The sequence below is a fragment of the Papio anubis genome, chromosome 2 (genome assembly GCF_008728515.1).
Source record: "Papio anubis isolate 15944 chromosome 2, Panubis1.0, whole genome shotgun sequence".
NCBI classification, from domain to species: Eukaryota; Metazoa; Chordata; class Mammalia; order Primates; family Cercopithecidae; genus Papio; species Papio anubis.
In genome coordinates, this window is record NC_044977.1 from 154,824,943 (window position 1) to 154,847,708 (window position 22,766).

The window sequence follows — 22,766 nt, forward strand, 5'->3', positions numbered from 1 at the left end:
TTAAATAAGTGTAAATACTTAATCGCTCAGCCAAATACCAAACACTTCAATCCACAGGCTCTGTGCCTTTGGAACAGATGATTATGAAAATAAATGGTGCTGCAGAGTTCACATTTACTAGAAGTGTCAAAAAATAAAGATGGATTACAAAAGCTCTAAAAAATGTGTGGCTCGTAGTGTATGATGGTTTTCAAAAGGGATGAGTGTATTTGCATGTGTGTTAGGTTTGTGTGTAAATACACATCCCTGTATCTTTCCTAAGTATATGTGAGAATTCCTGTTTATGCTCATGGTATGTACTTTCTCATAGGTAATAAAATCTGTTATGCATATGCTTATCTGTACCTCCAAGGCAAGCCACAATTTGCTTTCATGTTATGTTCAGGAAACCAGCCTCAACTTGTCTGAAAAGGGTTTCAGTGTTGGGCCTGCTCCACTCTGGCCACCTGCCGTGGAGATGGGCTATTTTTGGCAAAGGTGCAGAGTAGAAGGGCAACGCAGGCCGCCGCCCAGGAAGTCAGTCGACCAGGGCGCGCGAGGCACTTCAGCACCACGGACACAGGCAAGCCTGATCCAAGTCCTTTCTCGCGGAGGAAGATCGCTCCTCGGGAGCTGCCCCCAGCCCTCTGGACCCTGGGCGTTACTATCTCCGCGCCCTTGATCGTCACTCGGCCGCGAGCTTTCCGCCTCGCTCCTCGGGGAGCCGGGAGAAAACCTGGCCCGAGATGGAAATCCGCGCTGAGCCCTCATACGCCGCAACACGACTTCCTGCCGGTCCACGCGACCCTTTTTCCCTCTCCTCCTCTCAAATGAGGCCAAATGGGTGCACGTGGCGTAGAAATTCTACAGCGCCCAGAGCACCGTCAGGAAAGATTCGCCTTTTCCTCCCCGTGGCTGCTGGAGGCTGAGCTGACTTGCCCTGAGCCTCCTCCGCCACTCTCGGCCGTGACCAGGCCCTTCCTCCACTAACCCTTGCCCTCGTCTTCCCTTGGGAAAATATTTCTACAAACTGTCGACGTACCACGAAAATCTCAGCGCCCATAGACTGGCGTTCAAGAGTCATGGGCATGAGACAAGACAGTAATGGAAAATACACATTCTTGACCATATTTCTAAAATCATCCAGCCTTTTTTAAAACTTGTATTTGAAATTGATTCCATGACGCCACAGGGACTCACCCCTTGCTTGGGTGGGCTACTGGGCGAGAGGAAAGCAACAGCCCCTGGCTTTCATCATGGACGCTGCAGGAGGGCCCAGACACGCGACAGCGGAAAGAAACGGGAAACCGGGCCGTAGCCGATGCTGGCCCTGCCGTCCCCGTGTCCCGGTTCTCCAGGAGGTGAGCGCGGAGAAATGCGGGCCCCGCGGCCTTTCAGGCGTCGTGCAGAGCACCCTGAGGTCTGCAAAGCGGGCGGGGCGCGTCGCCTCCAACCCGGCCCTTACCCAAAAAGACTGTTCTGCCCCTTAGGTGTGGCGGCTAAACGCGGGTGTGTGGAGTTCGGGGTCAGCTCTCATTCCCCTGTGGGGCGGCCGGGCAGGCAGGGTCAGGGTCCCAGTCCGCCGCCGCCGACCGGCTCCCGGGGCCCGGTTACCTGCGTGTCGCGGCGAGGAAGGTGCCCCCAGAGGCGACTGAGGCGGGCGTGCACTCGCCTGAGAAAATCAAGGCGGGCACTGCCCGGAGGGGTGCGGAGAGAGAGGGGCGCCGCCGGCGCAGACTCTGCGCCTGCGCTCTCCGCCGCCACCACCCCCTCCCCGCCCCACAACCTGACTCGCGCCGGAGTCGGAGACTGCCGGGGACGCCGAGGGTTGTGACCGAACTGAAAGACTTCCTCTACCCGCGAGGTGGGAGGGTCAAAGTACGGGAAAGCGCCTGCCCGGGCCCCTCTAGCTTACGCCCTTGGAGGGCGCCTGTTTGAAGAAATTGCCTGCCAGGGCTATGTAGTCCGCTGCAAGTGGGCAGGGAGGCAGTTTCTGTCCATTTCCACCCATTGTTTGTGCTTAAAAGTCGCAAGTCGATTCCTTGATGTTTAAACATGTGTCCAGCATCGGAAAATCCTGGTCCGGAAAAGTCTTCGGGCATCCCGAGTCCACCCGACATTTTACTGATGAGGTCTCTGAAGGAAGGGTCTTGACACTGCACACCTGGTTCTTCTACCCAGGTCCATATGCCGCAGTCCCAAGTGGAATGAATATAGCCTCTTGGAAACAGACTGGTCATCAAAAGCAGTGGATTTGATGGGTCCAGGGAACAGGCAAGAAAGGGTGAGGGCTGAACCAAGGTGCTGACTGTGGGGAAAAAACAGGAGTTGCCTGTTGCTTTTTCCTCTGTCCCTTCAGACCCACTGTCCACTCCACTCTGTGACTCAGGACTGACCTTTATGGGCTACGTCAACTATAATCTGGCTTTCAGTTGGTTTTGGCAAGTGGGAGGCACCAGCAGATCTGAAGGCAGAATGTGATTCAGGACCTCCCCTGCATCCCCAGCGGGCCACCCTGTTAGCAGTGGCTATGTTCTTCATCTGAAAGCCATTACTCCCATCCTGTGGCCCTCTCCTGCAGTTTCCTCCAGGTTCTGGTTACCACTAACTACCCTTGCCGCCTCAGGCCTGGGGTGGGTAATGACGCCCAGAGGTTTCCTTTAACCCCATCCACACCTTTTTAAATAGTCCCTTCATTAAACTCTATTCAACTATCTCATCTTTTCCCCACCTTTCCAGGACACTATAATAGATTTTAGTCCGTTGTGGTTGGCAAAATTCATGAAGACGAAAAGATATGTAAAAGAAATATGGGGCTTTTAAAAGGTGAGAAGTCTTCCAGAGCCATCGTGACAGTTCCCTGGGCTCCAGGCAGCCAGCATGTTAGGTGGTCTCCCCACTGGGCCCCATAGCCCGAGGGTGCCGGTTTAGGTAGACCCAAGAATGAAATTCAGACTGCTCATAAACAGTTTGAGCACCAAAGGGCTGGGGATCATTTGAGAGTCCAGCATAATAGGACTTTGGATTCCTCTTGAGGTAGAGAGACAATCTAGATCTTTATAGAGCAAGTGCTGGTGCTCTCCCAACTACAACTGGGCTGCTTTTGAATGAGTCAATATTCTTAGGACACTTAAGAGAGTCCTGGGAACAGTGGCTGATAAATGTGCTAACAAGAAACTGCTGAGTGAGGCAATTGTCAATTGGGAGCCTCTGGCTGTTTCTGTAGAAAATACAAGAATGTTCCCAAAGAGGGGGAAAAAGGCAAGAGGGCGGGAAGTCATTAAATTGCCTCTAGCACACTATGGTGTGCTTGGTCTGAATCCAGAATTTGACCATTTCTCAGGCTTGTAAAAACAACCAAACTGATTTGACTACTTTGATTCCTTCCCCATCCCCTTAAAAAACAAAACAAAAACAAAATGAACAAACAAAAAACCCACCAATGCAGTATCTTAGCAAGACTTACCCAAAGGGACCCCCAGCTGTAGCTATTTGTAAATAAAATTAATGTCCAAGCAAACACACTATTTGTACTGAATACAAATGAGACCAGAACAGAACATTTAACATGTAAATATTTCCATACTTTCACCCTTCCAAAGAGAAAGGATCATCTGTTGTTCAAACAGGCATTAATTGTGCTGATCTCAATAAGGAGTAGAGGTAAAGAAGCAAAAGGAGCTTCAGAAAGCTAGGCTGATCTGCAAGGCTCAGTTAGATTTTTTGTTTTCGAGAAGGTGGAATGGGGTGGGGATAAGGAAGACAACCAGCAAAGTTTGAGTAAGGGCGTAAGAAAAAAAGACCTAGAATGAGCTGACTTTAGGATAGATGGTTTCTGGGAGTTTTGAGAGAGTGAGACTAGGGATTTAGCACAGCTGACATTCTGAGTGACACCAAGGTATAGAAAGATATGAAAGAGGATTTTTAGACTTTTTGTGATGTTTAATAAATGAAATTATTTTGTGCTATGATACATAGGGCTTTTCCTTACAAGTGTCAAAAACTTAGACTGATTTAAGAAAAGGAGTATATTTGGCTTAATAACTGAAAAATCCATAGATAGGTAACTTCAGATATGACTAGATTCACGAATGCAAACATTGACATCAGGACATGATCTCTCCTTTCCTCTTTGTTGACTTCAAAGAGTTTGTTCTCACATAGTGATTTCTTGCCACCTCCCCACCTTTCCCCAATGTTCAACTTATATCATCTTTATAGCTAACCATTCCAAAATAAGCAGAGCACTTATTTCCCAGTAGTTCCAATAAAATCTTAAGTTTATGTCTCATTGGCAAATTCATATACCTTAATCTAGAGACAGGGCCGGGCTTAGTAGCTCATGACTGTAATCCCAGCACTTTGGGAGGCCAAGGCAGGCAGATCACCTGAGGTCGGGAGTTCAAGACCAGCCTGACCAACATGAAGAAACCGCGTCTCGTTAGGGCCGGGCACGGTGGCTCACGCCTGTAATCCTAGCACTTTCGGAGGCTGCAGCTGGCGGATCATGAGGTCAGGAGATCGAGACCATCCTGGCTAACACGGTGAAACCCTGTCTCTACTAAAAAATACAAAAAAAAATTAGCCAGGCATGGTGGCAGACGCCTGTAGTCCCAGCTACTTGGGAAACTGAGGCAGGAGAATGGCATGATCCCAGAAGGTGGAGCTTGCAGTGAGCCGAGATGGCGCCACTGCACTCCAGCCTGGACGACAGAGCAAGACTCTGTCTCAAAAAGAGAGAAAGAAAGAAAGAAAGAAATCAGCCAGGCGTGGTGCCACATGCCTGTAATCCCAGCTACTCAGGAGGTGGAGGCATGAGAATCACTTGAACCCAGGAGGCGGAGGTTGCGGTGAGCCCAGATCGTGCCATTGCACTCCAGCCTGGGCAACAAGAGCAAAACTCCATTTCAAAAAAAAAAAGAAAAATCTAGAGACAGAGAATAGGGGAGAGCTCATCCTCCAAAAGAAAATCAAGATTCGTTTTACCAGAAGAAACCATATAGTGATGGGCAAGTGAAAAAAGAAAATATCCACTATAGGTACCTCTCAAAACAACTTCGGTTAAGATGTATATTGCTTTCCAGTATTTTTTGTGGACACCAAACTAGTGTTTCTTTTGAAAATGACAGCAAGGCAGCTGAAATGTTTCTTTAACTTAAAAAATAAAGTGAAATGTCAGCCGGCACAGTGGTTCACGCCTGTAACCCCGGCACTTTGGGAGGCCAAGGTGGGCAGATCACTTGAGGTCAGGAGTTCGAGACCAGCCTGGCCAATATGGTGAAACCCCGTCTGTAGTAAAAACACAAAAATTAGCTGGGCGTGGTGACATGTGCCTGTAATCCCAGCTATTCGGGAGGCTGAGGCAGGAGAGTCGCTTGAACCCAGGAAGCAGAGGTTGCAGTGAGCTGAGATCACACCATTGCATTCCAGCCTGGGCATTGCAGCAAGACTCTGTCTCAGAAAAAAAAAAACAAAAAATAAAAAACAAAACAAAAAATAAAGTGAAATGTCTTGCTGTTCCTATACAAAGAGATACCAGAAAAGATTCTTAAAATGTATTTTAGTCTGAGTTTTCATATACTCACAATTTTTATTTAAGTAAAAAGTCCCGTTTTCTGATCCCAGAAAAGAACTAGAATCCTCAAAGCCCTGAATAAGTTACCAGAGTTCCTCGTTACCATTCTGGAGATACTTATTTCCTCTTATCAACATCATCGACTTCACTCTCATAATCAGATACAAAACTCAATACAGTTGACTCTTGAACAACATCGGTTTGAACTAGACAGATCCACTTATATGTGGGCCTTTTTTTTTCAGTAAATATATTGGAAAAGTTTTTGAAGATTTGTGACCATTTGAAAAAATTTGCAAACCATATAGCCTAGAAATATAGAAAAAAAATAAGAAAAAGTTAGGTACCTCATGAATGCATAAAATATATGTAGATACTAGTCCATTCTATCATTTACTATCATAAAATATACACAGATCTATTATAAAACATTAAAATTTATCAGGCCAGTTGTGGTGGCTCACACCTGTAACCCCAGCACTTTGGGAGGCTGAGGTGGGTGGATCACTTCGAGACCAACCTGGCCAACATGGGGAAACCCTATCTCTACTAAAAATATAAAAATTAGCCGGGCTTGGTGGTGCACATCTGTAATCCCAGCTACTCAGGAGGTTGAGGCAGGAGAATCACTTGAACCCAGGAGGTGGAGGTTGCAGTGAGCCCAGATTGCGCCACTGCACTCCAACTTGTGTGACAGAGTGAGACTCTCTCAAAAAAAAAAAGTCAAAATTTATCAAAACTGGGCCGGGTGCCATGGCTCACACCTGTAATCCCAGCACTTTGGGAGACAAGGGCGGGCAGATCACAAGGTCAGGAGTTTGAGACCAGCCTGGTCAACATGGTGAAACCCCGTCTCTACTAAAAATATAAAAATTTGCCAGGCATGGTGGCAGGTGGCTGTAATCCCAACTACTCGGGAGGCTGTGGCAGGAGAATCACTTGAAACGGGAAGACAGAGTTTGCAGTAAGCCAAGATCGCACCACTGCACTCCAGCCTGGGTGAAACAGCAGAACTTCATCTCAAAAAAAAAAAAAACTTATCAAAACTTAAGCAAACACAGACTGTATATGTCACCATTAGCAGTCAAGAGAAATATAAACAAACATGAAGATGCAGTATTAAATCATAACTGCGGCCAGGCACAGTGGCTCATGCCTGTAATATCAGCACTTGGGGAGGCCAAGGCAGGTGGATTACCTTTCTTACTAACATTATCTTTTCTCTAACTGACTTTATTGTAAGAATACATACCAAATACATATAACATATAAAATGTGTGATAATCAACTGTTTCTGTTATCAGTAAGACTTTCAGTCAACAGTAGGCTATTAATAGTTAAGTTTGGGGGGAGTCAAAAGTTGTGTGTGGATTATTGACTGTGTGGAGTTTCAAAATGGATCAAAGACCCGAATATAAGAGCATAAACTATAAAACTCTTAGAAGAAAACATAGGATAGGCTAGGTGCAGTGGCCCACGCCTGTAATACCAGCACTTTGGGAGGCCTAAGCAGGCGGATCACCTGAGATCAGGAGTTCGAGACAAGCCTGACCAACATGGTGAAACCCTGTCTCTACTATAGATACAAAATTAGCTGGGCATCTCTACCCCACAAAATAAAAAAAATTAGCTGGATGTCCCTGTAGTTCCCAGCTACTTGAGATGCTGAGGTGGGAGGATCACTTGAATCCAGAAATAGGAGGTTGCAGTGAGACAAGATAGAGCCAGTACACTCCAGCCTGGGCAACAGAGTAAGACCCTGTCTCAAAAAAAAAAAGCCGGAGGGGACGGGCAGGCAAAGGATTTGCATAGACATTTCCCTAAAGAAGATATATAAATGCGCTGAGTGTGGTGGCTCACGCCTGTAATCCCAGCACTTTGGGAGGCTGAAGCGGGCGGATCACTTGAGGTCAGGAGTTTGAGACCAGCCTGGCCAACATGGTGAAACACTGTCTCTACTAAAAATACAAAAATTAGCCAGCCATGGTGACAGGTGCCTGTAATCCCAGCTACTTGGGAGGCTGAGGCAGGAGAGTCACTTGAACCCAGGAGGCAGAGGTTGCAGTGAGCCAAGATCATGCTACTACTGCACTCCAGCCTGGGTGACAGAGCAAGACTCCGTCTCAAAAAAAAAAAAAAAAAAATTGGCCAGGCAAGGTGGCTCACGCCTGTAATCGCAGCACTTTGGCAGGCCAAAGCGGGCAGATCACAAGGTTGGGAGATGGAGACCATCCTGACTAACACAGTGAAACCCCATGTCTACTAAAAATACAAAAAATTAGCCAGGCGTGGTGGTACGCACCTGTAGTCCCAGCTACTAGGGAGGGACTATAGGCAGGAGAATCCCTTGAACCCGGGAAGCAGAGGTTGCAGTGAGCCAAGATCATGCCACTGCACTCCAGCCTGGGTGACAGAGGGAGGCTCTGTCTCAAAAAAAAAAAAAAAAAAAAAAAAAAAGGGAAGATATATATACAAATGGCCAATAAGCACATAAGCACATGAAAAGATGCTCAACATCACTAATTATTAGGGAAATGCAAATTAAAAACCACAATGAGATACCCCTTCATATTCATGAGGAAAAATATTATCAAAACACCAAAAATTAACAATTCTTGGCAAGGATATGTGGAGAAATTGGCGTTGTTGGCATTGCTGGTGGGAACTGTAAAATGCTATAGCTGATAGATACAGGAGGCAAATAAGCAAGGGTTCCCAGAGAATCTCTCACTATCCCAAATATCAGATGCCTTTGTGCAGATGAGGGAACCTGCCCAGAGTCTTCCCTGGGCATGCCTGCAATGCCTGTGCCCTGAGAGAGTGGGGTGGAGCCACCGGGAATTCACACTTTATATAAGGGGAGGAGCCTGGCCTCTTCAGCACATGTGTGGTGGCCTGGTATTCAATCTGTGAGGTGAGATCCTGTTGGCAGGACCCCTTCTTTCTTTGCTGAGTTTTCTTTTCATGCAATAAATCTGCCCTCCTTACCCTTCAATGTGTCTGCATGCCTAATTTTTCCTGGTCCTGAGACAATACTCTGGATTTTAACTAAACTAAGGAGTAAAAAATCGTGCATCATAGCCACTGGGAAACTGGTGTAATGATTCTTCAAAAAATTAAAAACAGATTTACCATATCATCCAGTAATTTTACTTCCTTTTCTTTTTTTCTTTTTTCTTTTTTCTTTTTTTTCAATTTGAGACAGAGTCTCGCTCTGTCATCCAGGCTGGAGTACAATGGCATGATCTTAGTTCACTACAACCTCTGCCTCCCAGGTTCAAGTGATCTTCCCACCTCAGCCTCCAGAGTAGTTAAGACCACAGGCATGTGCCACCATGCCAGCTAATTTTTGTAGAGACGGAGTTTCAGCATGTTGGCCAGCCTGGTATCGAACTCCTGACCTCAGATGATCTGCCCACCTTGGCCTCCCAAAGTGCTGGGATTACAGGCATGAGCCACTGTGCCCAGCCTGATCCAGTCATTTTACTTATGATACACAAACAAAAGAATTGAAACCAGAGACTTGAACAGGTATTTGTACACCGTGTTCATAGCAGCATTAATCACAATAGCTAAAATGTGGAAGTAACTCAAGTGTTTGTCAATGGATGAATGAATTTAAAAAGTACGGTATACACAGACAATGAAATATAATTCAGCCTTGAAAAGGAAGGACATTCTGACACATGCTATTACATGCATGAACCTTAATAATATTATACTAAGTGAAATAGGCCAAAAGGACAAATACTTTATGATTCCACTTATATGAGGTACCTAGAGTAGTCAAATTCATACAGACAGAAAGTAGAATGGTGGTACTGAGGCTGGGGTGGAGAATGGGGACTTAGTGTTTAATGGTACAAAGTTTCCGTTGGGAAAGACAGAAGAGTTCTGTAGATGGGTGGTGGTGATGGTTGAACAACAATGTGAATGTGTTTAATGCCATAGAACTGTTCACTTAAAAATAACAAAAATGGGGGAATACTTACTCTATTTTAAGGAATAAAGTCTTGATTCTAGAATCACAAATAAAGCCAACTGAAGTATTTAAGCTAAATTGTCTTGTCTTTTTCTCTTTTTTTGAGACAGAGTCACTCTGTAACCCAGACTAGAGTGCAGTGACTTGATCTCAGCTCACTGCAACCTCCAGGTTCAAGAGGTTCTTTGAGTAGCTGGGAGTACAGGCCTATGCCACCATGCCCAGCTACTTTTTTGTATTTTTAGTGGAGATGGGAGTTTCACCATGTTGGCCAGGCTGGTCTCAAACTCCTGGCCTCAAGTGATCCACCTGCCTTGGCCTCCCGAAGTCCTGAGATTACAGGCATGAGCCACTGAGCCCACCCTGTAATCTTTTTAAATAAAAAATACTTGAATGAGGCCGGACGCGGGAAAAATCGCTTGAGCCTGGGAGGCGGAGGTTGCAATGAGCCAAGATCATGCCATTGCACTCCAGCCTGGACGACAGAGTGAGACTCCATCTCAATCAATCAATCAATCAATCAATCAATCAATCTGAATGAGATAAGGCAGGGGTGGAGTTGAAAAAGCTTGAAACAAAGGAAGATAAAAAATTGCACTTCAGAAAAATCTCCTCAAATTGACAAGAAGCAGAATAGCTTCAGGAGGGAATGAGTGAATGTTCAGCGTATTCTCCTCCTCTGGAGCATTGCTAAGGAGTGGTCCCAGGTGGGGTTGCTTGAGGCACAACCAAACGACCTTCCGACATCCATCTATCCCAAAACCGGATCTGTGAAACACTGGATTTGGTCTGTAACAATGGGGATGCAGAGAAATTTAAATGGGTTGCAATATACAAACCAAGTGCCTTTCGTGGAATTTATAATTCCCAGACTCACAAGTGGTATTGAGCAGTTGAAAAACATGCAATCGCTGGTCGGGCATGGTGGCTCACGCCTGTAATCCCAGCACTTTGAGAGGCCGAGGCGGGTGGATCACGAGGTCAGGAGATCGAGACCATCCTGGCTAACATGGTGAAACCCCGTCTGTACTAAAATATATATATATAAAAAAATTAGCTTGGCATGGTGGCGGGCGCCTGTAGTCCCAGCTACTCGGGAGGCTGAGGCAAGAGAATGGTGTGAACCTGGGAGGCAGAGCTTGCAGTGAGCTGAGATCGCGCCACTGCACTCCAGGCTGGGTGACAGAGTGAGACTCCATCTCAAAAAATATATAAAAAATAAAAATAAATGAAATAAAAACATGCAATCTCCTTGATTGGTGAAAACATACCTACACATTCAACTTCTCCATTCTTTATTTCAGAAGAATGACTGCAGGATAATCTACATGGCATGGAATGCCAAAGATGTGGCTGTGTCTTATTATTTCTACCAGTTGGCGAAAATGCACCCAAGGCCTGAAAGCTGGGAGGAGTTCCTGGATAAATTCATGGCTGTAAAGGTGTGTTTTGGTTTCTGGTATGACTATACTGCTGGGAGAAGAGGAAAAGGGTTTTGTATCTTTTTTGATGTATCTTTTATGATGTATCTTTTATGGTATGAAACTTCTGGGAGAAGAGGAAAGGGTTTTGTATCTTTTACCTATTTTTATGAAGACATGAAAGAGAATTCAAAGTGTGGAATTCAGAAGCTGTTAAATAGAAAAAGAAATGCCAGAAGAAACTGTGGGAAAAATCTTCTAGTATAGCTCTTCTGATGTGATAAAGCAGAATCCTAGTGGAAATTATACCACTATGGAAAATAATCAGATGGACCATTCTGTCTCCCTACATAAGAAAGGATATTTCTGTAGACTGGAAGAATCAATTCTCTGTCGCTTAGTATGAGAAATTTGAAGATTATGAAAAGAAAATGAAAGGGTCTACACTGCAGTTTCAATCAGAAATCTAAGAAGGACCTGCTCACCAGGTGCAGTGGCTCATGCCTGTAATCCCAGCACTTTGGGAGGCCGAGGAGGGTGAATCACCTGAGGTCAGGAGTTTAAGGCTGGCCTGGCCAACGTGGTGAAACCCTGTCTCTACTAAAAATACCAAAATTAGCCAGCCATGGTGGTGGGAGCCTGTAATCTCAGCTACTCAGAAGGCTGAGGCAGGGTAATTGCTTGAACCCAGGAGGCAGAGGTTGCAGTGAGCCGAGATCGCGCCATTGCACTCCAGCTTGGGTGACAAGAGCGAAACTGTCTCAAAGGAAAAAAAAAAAAAAAAAGGACCTACTCTTTCTCCATCTCTTTTAACTAGCATCTAAATTAAAAGAAAAGAAATTCCTTTAAACATTTAGTGAAAGAAAATTCTCTAGTGATGTTTTCTTAATTACTCGGATTAATGGTTTATAATACAATAATCAAAGAATTCCGAAGTCTACATAGAAAAAAACAATACAGGCCGGGTGCTCACACCTATAGTCCCAGCACTTTGGGAGGTCGAGGCAGTGGATCACAAGGTCAGGAGTTTGAATCTCCTTCACCAACATAATGAAACCCCGTCTCTACTAGAAATATAAAAATTAGCCAGGTGTGGTGGCACACACCTATAGTCCCAGCTAGTTGGGAGGCTGATGCAGGAGAATCACTTGAACCGGCAGGCAGAGGTTGCAATAAGCCAAGACCACGCCATTGCACTCCAGCCTGGGCAACAGAGCGAGACAGCATCTTAAAAAAAAAAAAAAAAAAAAAACCCACAATACTATCTTTATGATTTTAATTGCTTTTCATGGTATTTTTATTAGTCTTACAAATTAAATAATAAAATGAAGTTTACAAATTTTTAAATGGTGAAAATGGTAAATTTTATCTTATGCATATTTCACCACAATAAAAAAACGTTAACTTGTGCCAGGTGCGGTGACTCACACCTGTAATCCCAGCACTTTGGGAGGCTGAGGCAGGAGGATCACTTGAGACCAGAAATTCAAGATTGGCCTGGGCAACATAGCAAGACCTGATCACTACAAAAACTAAAACAGTTAAAAACAGTCAGGTGTGATGGCACACACCTGTAGTCCTAGCTACTTAGGAGGTTGAGGTAGGAGGATCACTTGAGCACAGGAGTTCAAGGATGCAATGAGCTAGGATCATGCCAGTGCATTCCAGACTGGACCACAGACCAAGACCTTGTCTTTAAAAAAAAATATTTTTTTTGGCTGAAAAATGCAAATACAAATGTCAAGTGTGTCACCACCCATAGTACACGGTACTCTCAGAGAAAAACATGAGTACATTTAAAACATTTTAAATCATATGAGGGAAACTCAAGTCAATGCAACAGGGCAGATTATCTCTGTCCCTGCTTGGTTGACACTGGCACTGTTGATCCCCCTGATGTCTGGCTGTGACTCCCAGAGAATTGCCAACCCAGGTAATTTGCCTGTAGGTTTGGCTACAAGGTCACTTTGTTGCCACCAGGATAACCTTCTGCCAGACTAGCTAGCACCATCAGCTACTTTCTAAGTACCTAACAGTGCAACCTGTGAGTCCCTTCCATACCATGCTAAAGCCTGAATAGAATCAGGACTGTCAACTCAGGCCTCACTCTGTTTGTCTGTGCCGTGTTGCTCTTTCACTCTGCTTTAGCCATCCTGTATTGGTGCAGAGCCACCCTGTGAGGCTTTCTCCTGTTGTATTTCCAAACAGGGAGTGGAATCCAAGACCCTCTACTTTCAGCTTTCTTCACAGTCAATTTAATAGCCTTCATGGAATTTCTGCCTGAAGGTTAAAATTGTGATACAAGAGTCTGGCTACTTACTCCACTATCTCCCCTTTTTACCCTTTCTGCACCCAAGTAAAAAGCTAAACTTTGACTCTTCTTTTTCCTAAATTAATTCTATTTTTTTAGGAGTACTAATCTCCACTGCCATCCCCAGTGGTTGGTAGATACTTGTGTCTGACTGTAGAGAAGGTCATATACAAAGAAATGGAAAAGAGAAGAATACGTAAATTTTTTTTTTTTTTTTTTTTTTAGACAGAGTCATGTTCTGGCACACAGGCTGGAGTGCAGTGGCATTATCTTGGCTCACTGCAACCTCCGCCTCCCAGGTTCAAGCAATTTTCCTGACTCAGCCTCCTGAGTAGCTGGGATTACAGCATCTGCCACCACATCTGGGTAATTTTTTGTATTTTTTGTATTTTGTATGTTTTGCCATGTTGGTCAGGGTGGTCTTGAACTCCTGACTTCAAGTGATCTGCCCACCTCAGCCTCCCAAAGGGATTACAGGCATGAGACTGACCTTGATATATTATTTTAAATTAAGTAAAACAGGCTGTTTTGAGCAATAGGGGAATATAAGTGTTCATGTAATTGAACAGTCCAGAGCTCCAGGCCAGGCTTTATTTAGCTCCTAAAATGATGAGATCAAGACCCAGTTTCTCTCTGTTTCTCAATTGTACTTCTTCATTGTTGGTTTCATTCTTGGCAGGCTTCTCTCACTGTCATTCTAAGATGACTATCAAAGGCTCCTGGATCCACAGGCTTCTTTGTTCATATGAAAGGAAGACGAGCACTTCTCCACTCCCAGTGATGAACCGAAGTCCAAAGCTGAGTCTGGTTGGACTTTCTCTTCCCTGTCCAACCATTGTGGTTATAAGGGTAGTGTTTATTAGCTTAAGATAGCTTCATATCCCATATCAATATCCCATTTCTAAAGCAGAAGAGGGATAGCTTCAGATTTCCCTGAGGTACGTGGACCGTGGGAATAAATATTAGATACCAGTTCTAAGAAAAGAGGAAATTTGTGTTGAGTGGCCCAGAACAGCAAATATTCACCACCTCTGATATCTACCAAATCTGATTTGACTTACTGCTCAACAAGCATTTATTGGACAGAATACTAAAAAAAATTAAAATAAAAAATAAAAAAATAATGCAAAACAGAAACAACTTAATCTTGGCAACTCTTTCCTGTGGTCAGTACTTCTGCATCAAGATCCTTTCTGACTCCTGATCTGTGCTCTAGAAAAGAAAATGTTTAAATAATATCCAGTAGTTGCACCTGATACACTAAAATCTACTACCTAGGAGTCCTCTGCTCAGATTTAACTGTGAAAATACAAACAAAAGGCATGGCAGTGGGGAGGGAATCTGCCGTGAGGAATCACCAGAGCTAGGCCCAGTGGAAGTATTGGGGGCCTAATGGCAAAGAACAATCAGCCTGCCACCAAATTTCCTAAATGCAGAGTAACTTCTCTCTCCATTAATCCAGAAAGAGTCTTTCATTTTAAAACTCAAGATGTGACTGCTCGGGGCTGGGCACGGTGGCTCATGCCTATAATCCTAGCACTTTGGGAGGCCTAGATGGCCGGATCACGAAGTCAGGAGATAAGAGACCATCCTGGCTAACATGGTGAAACCCCGTCTCTACAAAAAATACAAAAAATTAGCCAGGCATGGTGGCAGGAGCCTCTAGTCCCAGCTACTCGGGAGGCTGAGGCAGGAGAATGGTGTGAACCCAGGAGGCGGAGCTTGCAGTGAGCCAAGATTGCGCGGCTGCACTCCAGCCTGGGCGACAGAGCAAGACTCTGTCTCAAAAATAAATAAATAAATAAATAAAATAAAAGATGTGACTGCTCACTGTGGGTATTTAATGTTATATGTAATAATAACAAATGTGATAAAATTAGAGTGAAATCTTCTTCAGCGGTAAGGTGGTTTATGAACCACGTTAATGATCTTTAAGGAGATGCGGACATGTAGACTGGCAGCCTGCCCACACAGCAGGTGGTGTTAGGCACAGGCTCCTGAGGAGGGATGGAAGGTTTGAGTTCTATTGTTAGCTCTGCTGCTCAGTAGCTGTGTGACCTTGAGCGAACCAATTAACCCCTCTGGACCTACAAGTTGCTCAGAGACATGGAGAAACCCTGTCTCTACTAAAAATATAAAAATTAGCTGAGTGTGGTGGTGTGTACCTGTAATCCAGCTGCTTGGGAGACGTAGGCAGCAGAATCATCTGAACCTGGGAGGTGGAGGTTGCAGTGAGCCAAGATCATGCCACTGCACTTCAGCCTGGGCGACAGAGCAAGACTCCATCAAGAAAGAGAGAGAGAGAGAGGAAGGAAGGAAGGAAATCTAAATAAATAAATAAATAAATAAAAAGAGTAAACATCAGGGACAAGGAGGATATTCTGGCTAAACCAACCTAACAGGATTCTTGCTGAAGATACGCCAGGATGATCAGACGTCACCTAGGGGATGGTGGAGGATGTGGAACCTGGTCAGATCTTGAGGGTGATCACATATCAAGTGTGGGAGGGTCTTGGTAAACCAACTTAGCAGGTTCTTTGCTAAAACTGGATTTTACAAAGGAGTGTACAAATGGGCCTAAGAGAAGTGTTAGGAGCTTGGCTAAAGTTTGATCAAGCAAATAATCTTTGTCAGTCCTGACCCTCCCCTACAGAATCTCCGGCGAACCTCAGCAGATACACAGCCCCAGGAGGCAGTATGGACTGAACTGCAGGAATCCCCACTCTCTTTGGTCTGGGGGAAAGATTAAATTTTCTAGGTTCACAGAATTCCCTTCTTCAGGGGCACCTCCAGTGACTCACACCTTTCCCTCACTACCTGTGTTTCCTAGAAGAGGGCCCTAAGTAGGGTGGACCATCCAAGGTTTTGTCTCAGGACACCTAAATTAAGATGACAAATAGAAAGAATGAATTAGTCCAGGCACAGTGGCTCATGTCTGTGATCCCACCACTTTGGAAGGCGAAGGCAGGAGTGTTGAATGAGGCCAAAAGTTTGAGACCAGCATAGGCAACATAGCAAGACTCCATCTCTAGAAAAAGCTTATTTATTTATTTTTTTTTTTTTAATTAGCCAGGTGTGGTAGTGCACACCTGTAATCCCAGGTACTTAAGAGGCTGAGGAGATTACTTGAGCCCAGTAGTTCAGGGTTACAGTGAGCTATGATCATGCTACTGTACTCTAGCCTGGGTGACAGAGCAAGACCCTGTCTCTAAAAAAAAAAAAAGAAAGAAAGAAAACAGAAAATAAATCACCAAAAATCTTCAGAGAGATGAATATTATATCAATGAAAGAGGAAAATGGTGTGTTTATGAAAAGGAATACCCAGAGAACATGAAGAAAGCCTTGAAAATTTAAAGTTAGACAGTAAAAATTTAAAAAACAAATACACAGTAAATGGGTTGAAAGAGAGTCTCCTATAACATAGAACAAAAGGACAAAATGATGAAATAAAGGACAGAAAAGGTAAGAAAATTAGAAGACCTGTCAGGAAGTCCAACATCCAAATACAGAGTCTAGAAAAAGCGAAGAGAAAAAAGAGGGAAGGAAACAATCCTCAAAATAATTCAGGACAATATCCTAGAGTTTGCAGATTGAAAGGGCCTATGGAGTGCCGGTATAGCACTCTAAAGTCTGCCCACACCGGAGCATAGCTTCGTGAAATTTCAGAACCTTGAGGACAAACAGATCTCCAAGATCTAGAAAGAAAACAAACAAAGCCCCCAAAATGCTTAAAATTGGCCACAGTAAAAAATCAGGAATCAGAATTCTTGGGTTTCTTACCAAGCCCCTCCTATGTGCCCAGAGCTTCCAGTAAAATTTTCAGTGTTCCCCTCTTATGTATCAGACAGAGGCCCAAAGAAATTTGTAAATGATCATGAAAAAAGATTGAGCACAGTCTAAAAATCTAAAATTCCCTCATTTCCACGCTACTTCCTAGAAGCCAGTGAGATGGATGGAGCCAGAAGCCCTCCCTTTATTCTTCCCTTAGGCTCCAATTCCTTCACTCTACCTTTCCCTGATCACCACATGATCATCTCCTTGTCTCTCTCTCTCTCCCTCCCTCCCTCCCTCTCTCTCTTTCTCTCTCTCTCTCTCTCTCTCACACACACACACACACACACACACACACACTCACTCACACAGGCTTGATTTAAGGACATGCGTCATGCTGCTTTTCTTGAGAGCAAACATTGTTAATTATGGCTCTGCCCAGGAAATAGGCAAAAAAATTCCCAAGAGCTCAGCTTTTGACAGTAGAGAGCTGCACTTCTTTCTGGACAAAGAGTCAGACTAAATTTAGTGACAAATTCTAAATTGGTATGAGACTTTCCCATTTCCTTGAAGCATAATGCTCTATTGATTGCAAGCTGAGTCATTTATTGAGCCTGCTTCTCACACTGTCAGCTGGAAGTGTAATTCTTGAATGACTCCCAGCAGACATTTATAGATTTTTCAGTCTGTTGAGTTATAAAAGATAGCCAAAGTCTTTTTTTTTTTTTTCCGAAGACCTTCAAATAAATCTTGATCTCAACAGCTAAGTCATTGAATGTAATTATATACAACACACTGGGAGTAATCTGCATAAAAGCAAGAGTTGAGGTAGTGAAGTTAGAAAAATAATCAAGTGAGTCTATAAAGAAACAAAGAACAGAGGACTGACAACTGAAGTTCTATCTTCCAGTTTGCTCCTGTTCAAGAGGTAGAAGAAAGAAAAAAGTAACTATTCAAGGTGAAGAGAGGGCAAAGATGGGAATAGGAACCAGGTTAGGGTATCAGGACAGGAATCAAAGAAAGAGAATACTTCAAAAAAGAGTGTATGGCAGAGTAAAATATGTTGGGGAGACCAAGAAGGGATGTGGCAGACCCATTTAGTGTCCTGTCCATATCTTCTCAGGTCTTATTGCATAGGGCAGGACTCCTGACTCCTAATGTCTTAGGACCTTTAGTCGTTGGATCCTATTCTGCCTCAGCACTGTCAAGGCAGAAGTATAGGGGAATTAATGCTTCCTCATCCTCACCCCAGTGTAGCAACCCTTAATCAAGGACTGACTAGAATTGGTATGTATATACACCAGATTCCTCACCCCTTAGAATAACTCTGAGCCTGTGCTGTACACTGACTCTGAGAGTTCCACAGCAGAATTAAGTTCCAGTTACCCACAGTGGTAACTGACTTGAAAATACACCATTTATTATCTCCCTTCTCTTTTTTTTCTCATTTCCTTACATCCCTACTGGTGCTTCTTTGCATCATCTCCAAAAGTCTGGGATGAGAAAAAGCCATTGATAATATATTCTGAAGATCCTTGAGAGGTCAAGATCAGTAGAATGGAAAAGGCAGAAACTACATGGCTGGATTCTAAGAGAAGAGTTGGAGATAAGGAATTGGAGACAGAAATGGAAAACAACTCTTTCAACAAGTTTAGCATGTAGATGAAAGAAAAGGGGGAATCACTAATGGGGCAATAGGATTGAATAAAGTTTTAATTTTATTTGCATTTGTCTAGGAAAGATCCACTTGGCTGGGCATGGTGACTCATGCTTGTAATCCCAGCACTTTGGGAGTCTGAGGTGGGCAGATCATGAGGTCAGGAGTTCGAAATCAGCCTGACCAACATGGTGAATCCCCGTCTCTACTAAAAATACAAAACTTAGCCAGGCATGGTGGCACACACCTGTAATCCCAGCTACTCAGGAGGCTGAGGCAGGAGAATCACTTCAACCCAGGAGGCAGAGGTTGCAGTGAGCTGAGATTGCACCGTTGCACTCCAGCCTAGGTGACAGAGAGAAACTCCATCTCAAAAAAAAAGGCCAGGCGTGGTGGCTCACGCCTGTATCCCAACACTTTGGGAGGCTAAGGTGGGTGGAGCACCTAAGGTCAGGAGTTCCAGACCAACCTGGCCAACATGGTGAAACCCCATCTCTACTAAAAATACAAAAATTAGCTGGCTGTGGTGGCGGGCACCTCTAATCCCAGCTACTTGGGAGGCTGAGGCAGGAGAATCACTTGAACCCAGGAGGCAGAGGTTGCAGTGAGCCAAGATCATGCCACTGCACTCCAGCCTGGGGAACAGAGTGAGACTCCGTCTCAGAAAAAGAGAAAAAAAAAAAAAAAAGAGAGAGAGAGAAAGAAAAAGAAAGAAAAATCCACTCATATTTTGAGACATATGACTCTAGGACAATGTATGTGTTCCTGGAAGCTCTCCTCCCTCTCTTCTGTTTTAAACACCCCTTTGGCTGGTGTCTCTTCTTTACCCAGACTTGTGTTTGTTTTTCTAAGCATTCTGCACTTAGCACTTTTCTCATACCTTTCTATACCCTCTCTCTGGGTAATTTAATCCTCTCTCATGGCTTGAATTTACACCTATACACTCCTGATTCCTAAATTTGTATCTTTAACTCAGAGCCCTTTCCTGGGCTCCAGACCCATGTATTGAACCACCTACTTTATAAGTATTCCTGTCTATCCAGCAGCTCCCTCAAATTAATCATGCAAAAATTGAACTTGCCATCTTCTCCTCAAATTCATTTTTTCTTTGTGCTAATGGGTGAATGGTACTTGTATTAGTCCATTCTCACAGTACTATAAAGGAATACCTAAGACTGGGTAATTTATAAAGAAAAGAGGTTTAATTGGCTCACAGTTCTGCAGGCTGTACAGGAGACATGATGCTGGCCACCTCCTTGGCTTCTGGGAAGGCCTCAGGAAACTTAACAATCATGGCAGAAGGCGAAGGGGATGCAGGCTTCTCTTACATGGCTGGAGCAGGAGCAAGACACTTTTAAACAACCAGATCTCATGACAACTCACTATTGCCATGACAGCACCAAGGGGGATGATGTTAAACCATGAGAAACTGTCCCCATGATCCAATCACCTCCCACCTTCAATATTAGGGATTACAATTCAACATGAGGTTTGGATGGAGACACAGATCCAAACCATACCTGTACTACAATTTATCTAGTTGCCCATATCAGAAAAATGGAGCTCATCCTAAACCATACCCTCTGTCATCACCTTCATCCAATCAGTCATTAAGTTGAGTAAGTTCTTTCCACTTCTTTAACATCTCCCAAGTTAACACATTCCTTCCATCCCCACTGCTCCTGCCTGAATTTAGGCCATCATAATCTCTTGCACAGACCATAAAGGTCTTTTAGGTGGTCCCAAAGTTATCCTAAATGATCTCACTGCTTTTAGTCTTGACTCTTTCAATACATTTTTCCACACTTCTGCCAAATAGATTCTCTGCTATTTAAAACATTTCCAGGTTTCTGGGAGAGTTGGTGTGGAGGGAGCGTTTAGAGGCGTGTGGATAGTCAGAATTGGGGAAATTTGTGTCATGCACCCAGCTTGAAGACTTACTGGATCAGACTTACGGATCCATTCTCATATCCTTTTCTGTAGGTCCAAAACAAGAATCTGTCCCTCCTCCACCAAAGATAATGACTGTCTTAGAATCTTTTCCTGGGGTCAATCCCTGTGAATCAGGATAGAGACAGAAAAGACATCCCCTAGTATTTTTCATCTATGAGGACACCACCAAGGAAGGACTCAAGGCTAAGAAATGAAGCTGAAAAAGGATCATGTACTGACAGAAAAACTCAAGATGCAGAAGGAATACCCCCAAGACAAGCATTTCAAGGTTAAGGCAAGGCCAATATGGCAAGATACAAGGAGGGGATTTCCTTTTCTTAGGAAATTCTTGTTTAGAAAGTTTATTCTGGACATGAGAGGTAGACATTCCCATTCTTGCTCCCACACAGGACAGCAATAATATCTTCTAATACAATGGTCCTCCACCTGAGGAATGTGTGTAGCCTTAGAAGTATGTGAAGACTTTCCAAAGGATTCAAGTGCAAGATAGTTCTAAGAAAACCAAACTTCAGGCCAGATGCAGTCACTCACGCCTGTAATCCCAGGATTTTGGGAGGACAAGGCAGACAAATCATTCGAGGTCAGAAGTTCTAGGCCAACATCGTGAAACCCCATCTCTACTAAAAATACAAAAATCAGCCCGGCATGGTAGTGTACGCCTGTAGTCCCAGCTACTGGGGAGGCTGAGGCAGGAGAATTGCTTGAACCCGGGAGGCAGAGGCTGCAGTGAGCCGAGATCGCGCCACTGCACTCCACCCTGGCAACAGAGCGAGACTCCATCTCAAAAAAAAAAGAGAGAAAGAAAGAATAGAAGAAAAGAAAATCAAATTTCAGATCCTCAACTTTCTTGTTTCTTTTTTTCTAAATGTTTGGTACTGATTTTTCTCTCAGGTTCTCATTTCCTATATACCATTTTTACAGTTATCCTTCCCCCTCTGTACTAAAGAAAGCACACAGCTCCCACCCATCCTGAATCTCACTCTAGTGCACCAAGAAAGAGTGAAAGGGTGTGTAGGTGGTGTGTGTCTGTGGTGGTGTAGTGTGTGTGTGTGCATGCGTGTGCATGCATGCATCCATGTGTGTTGGGGGAGGTTCGATATTTTGATCTTAGTGTTGAGAAAGTGAATCATTGGATAACAAGATTATTTGTAAGCCTGGTGTTTCCTAATCTTTAATTTCAACAAAATCAAAGGAGGATCTAATCAAGTTGTCAGCTGATAGTTCAACAAAAATAATTTTTTATTATATATCTTCTTTTGGCATATAACTTAGGAGGAGTTTGAAGCTTGAGTGACATTTGGTTATAACAAAATATCTTCCATTCTTCTATTCCCATCATCTTATTTATATAAAGATTTCTCAGTCATATATAATGCATATATATATACAAACATAAACAAAAAAGAAATATGAATGATTCTAAATGCAATCTCATTTCAGCAATAAAAAATTTTCACCCATGCATTCATGAAACAATTTTTTAAAATAGGCTTCCATCTCATTAATAAACTTATTTCTAATTAATTCCATTTTAATTTACATGCATAATTTTTGTTGCCAAGAAGTATGATGGTATGATCAACAAAAGACTTTCAAGTATAAAAAAATTCTGTGGGCTGGGTGCAGTGGCTCATGCCTGTAATCCTAGCACTTTGGGAGGCCAAGGTGGGCGGATCACGAAGTCAGGAGTTCAAGACCAGCCTGGCCAATGTGGTGAAACCCCATCTCTACTATACAAAAATTAGCCAGGCATGGTGGTGGGCACCTGTAATCCCAGCTACTTGGGAGGCTGAGGCCAAGTAGCTGTGCCATTGCAATTCAGCCTGGGCAACAGGCATGAAATTCTGTCTCAGAAAAAAAAAAAATCTGTGGAGAAAATGGAATGGAAATATAAGTTCAAGGAGAAAAAAAGACCAATGTAAAATTTTCTGCTGAAAAAGAGGTTGTTCATGTTTTGTTTTGTTTTTGAGACAGAGCCTCACTCTGTCACCAGGCTGGAGTGCAGTGGCGCCATCTCGGCTCACTGCAACCTCCGCCTCCCGAGTTCAAGTGATTCTCCTGCCTCAGCCTCCTGAGTAGCTGGGACTACAGGCACACACCATCACACCCAGCTAATT

At 43.9% G+C, this 22,766-nt stretch overlaps 2 protein-coding genes across 4 annotated transcripts in view; one reads left to right on the forward strand and one right to left on the reverse strand.

The window, feature by feature from the left end:
• The window catches only part of SLC35G2 (solute carrier family 35 member G2), a 37,189-nt gene extending 34,886 nt beyond the window's left edge, over nucleotides 1-2,303 (reverse strand). The window contains exon 1 of one of the 3 annotated variants that reach the window (XM_003895070.5): nucleotides 1,445-2,303. The gene's annotated coding sequence lies outside the window, so the exon portion shown is untranslated. Of the gene's footprint in view, nucleotides 1-1,179 lie in introns of all 3 variants that reach the window. The other 2 variants (XM_003895069.5, XM_009201659.4) reach the window with 2 other exon arrangements.
• On the forward strand, nucleotides 1,211-14,819 carry LOC103882341 (sulfotransferase 1 family member D1-like). Its single transcript, XM_031663742.1, has 3 exons — nucleotides 1,211-1,340; nucleotides 10,841-10,978; nucleotides 13,948-14,819. Exons 1-3 carry the CDS (start codon nucleotides 1,236-1,238, stop codon nucleotides 13,972-13,974), a joined length of 270 nt encoding a protein of 89 aa, XP_031519602.1. The 5' UTR covers nucleotides 1,211-1,235; the 3' UTR covers nucleotides 13,975-14,819.
• Nucleotides 14,820-22,766: the final 7,947 nt, after the last annotated feature.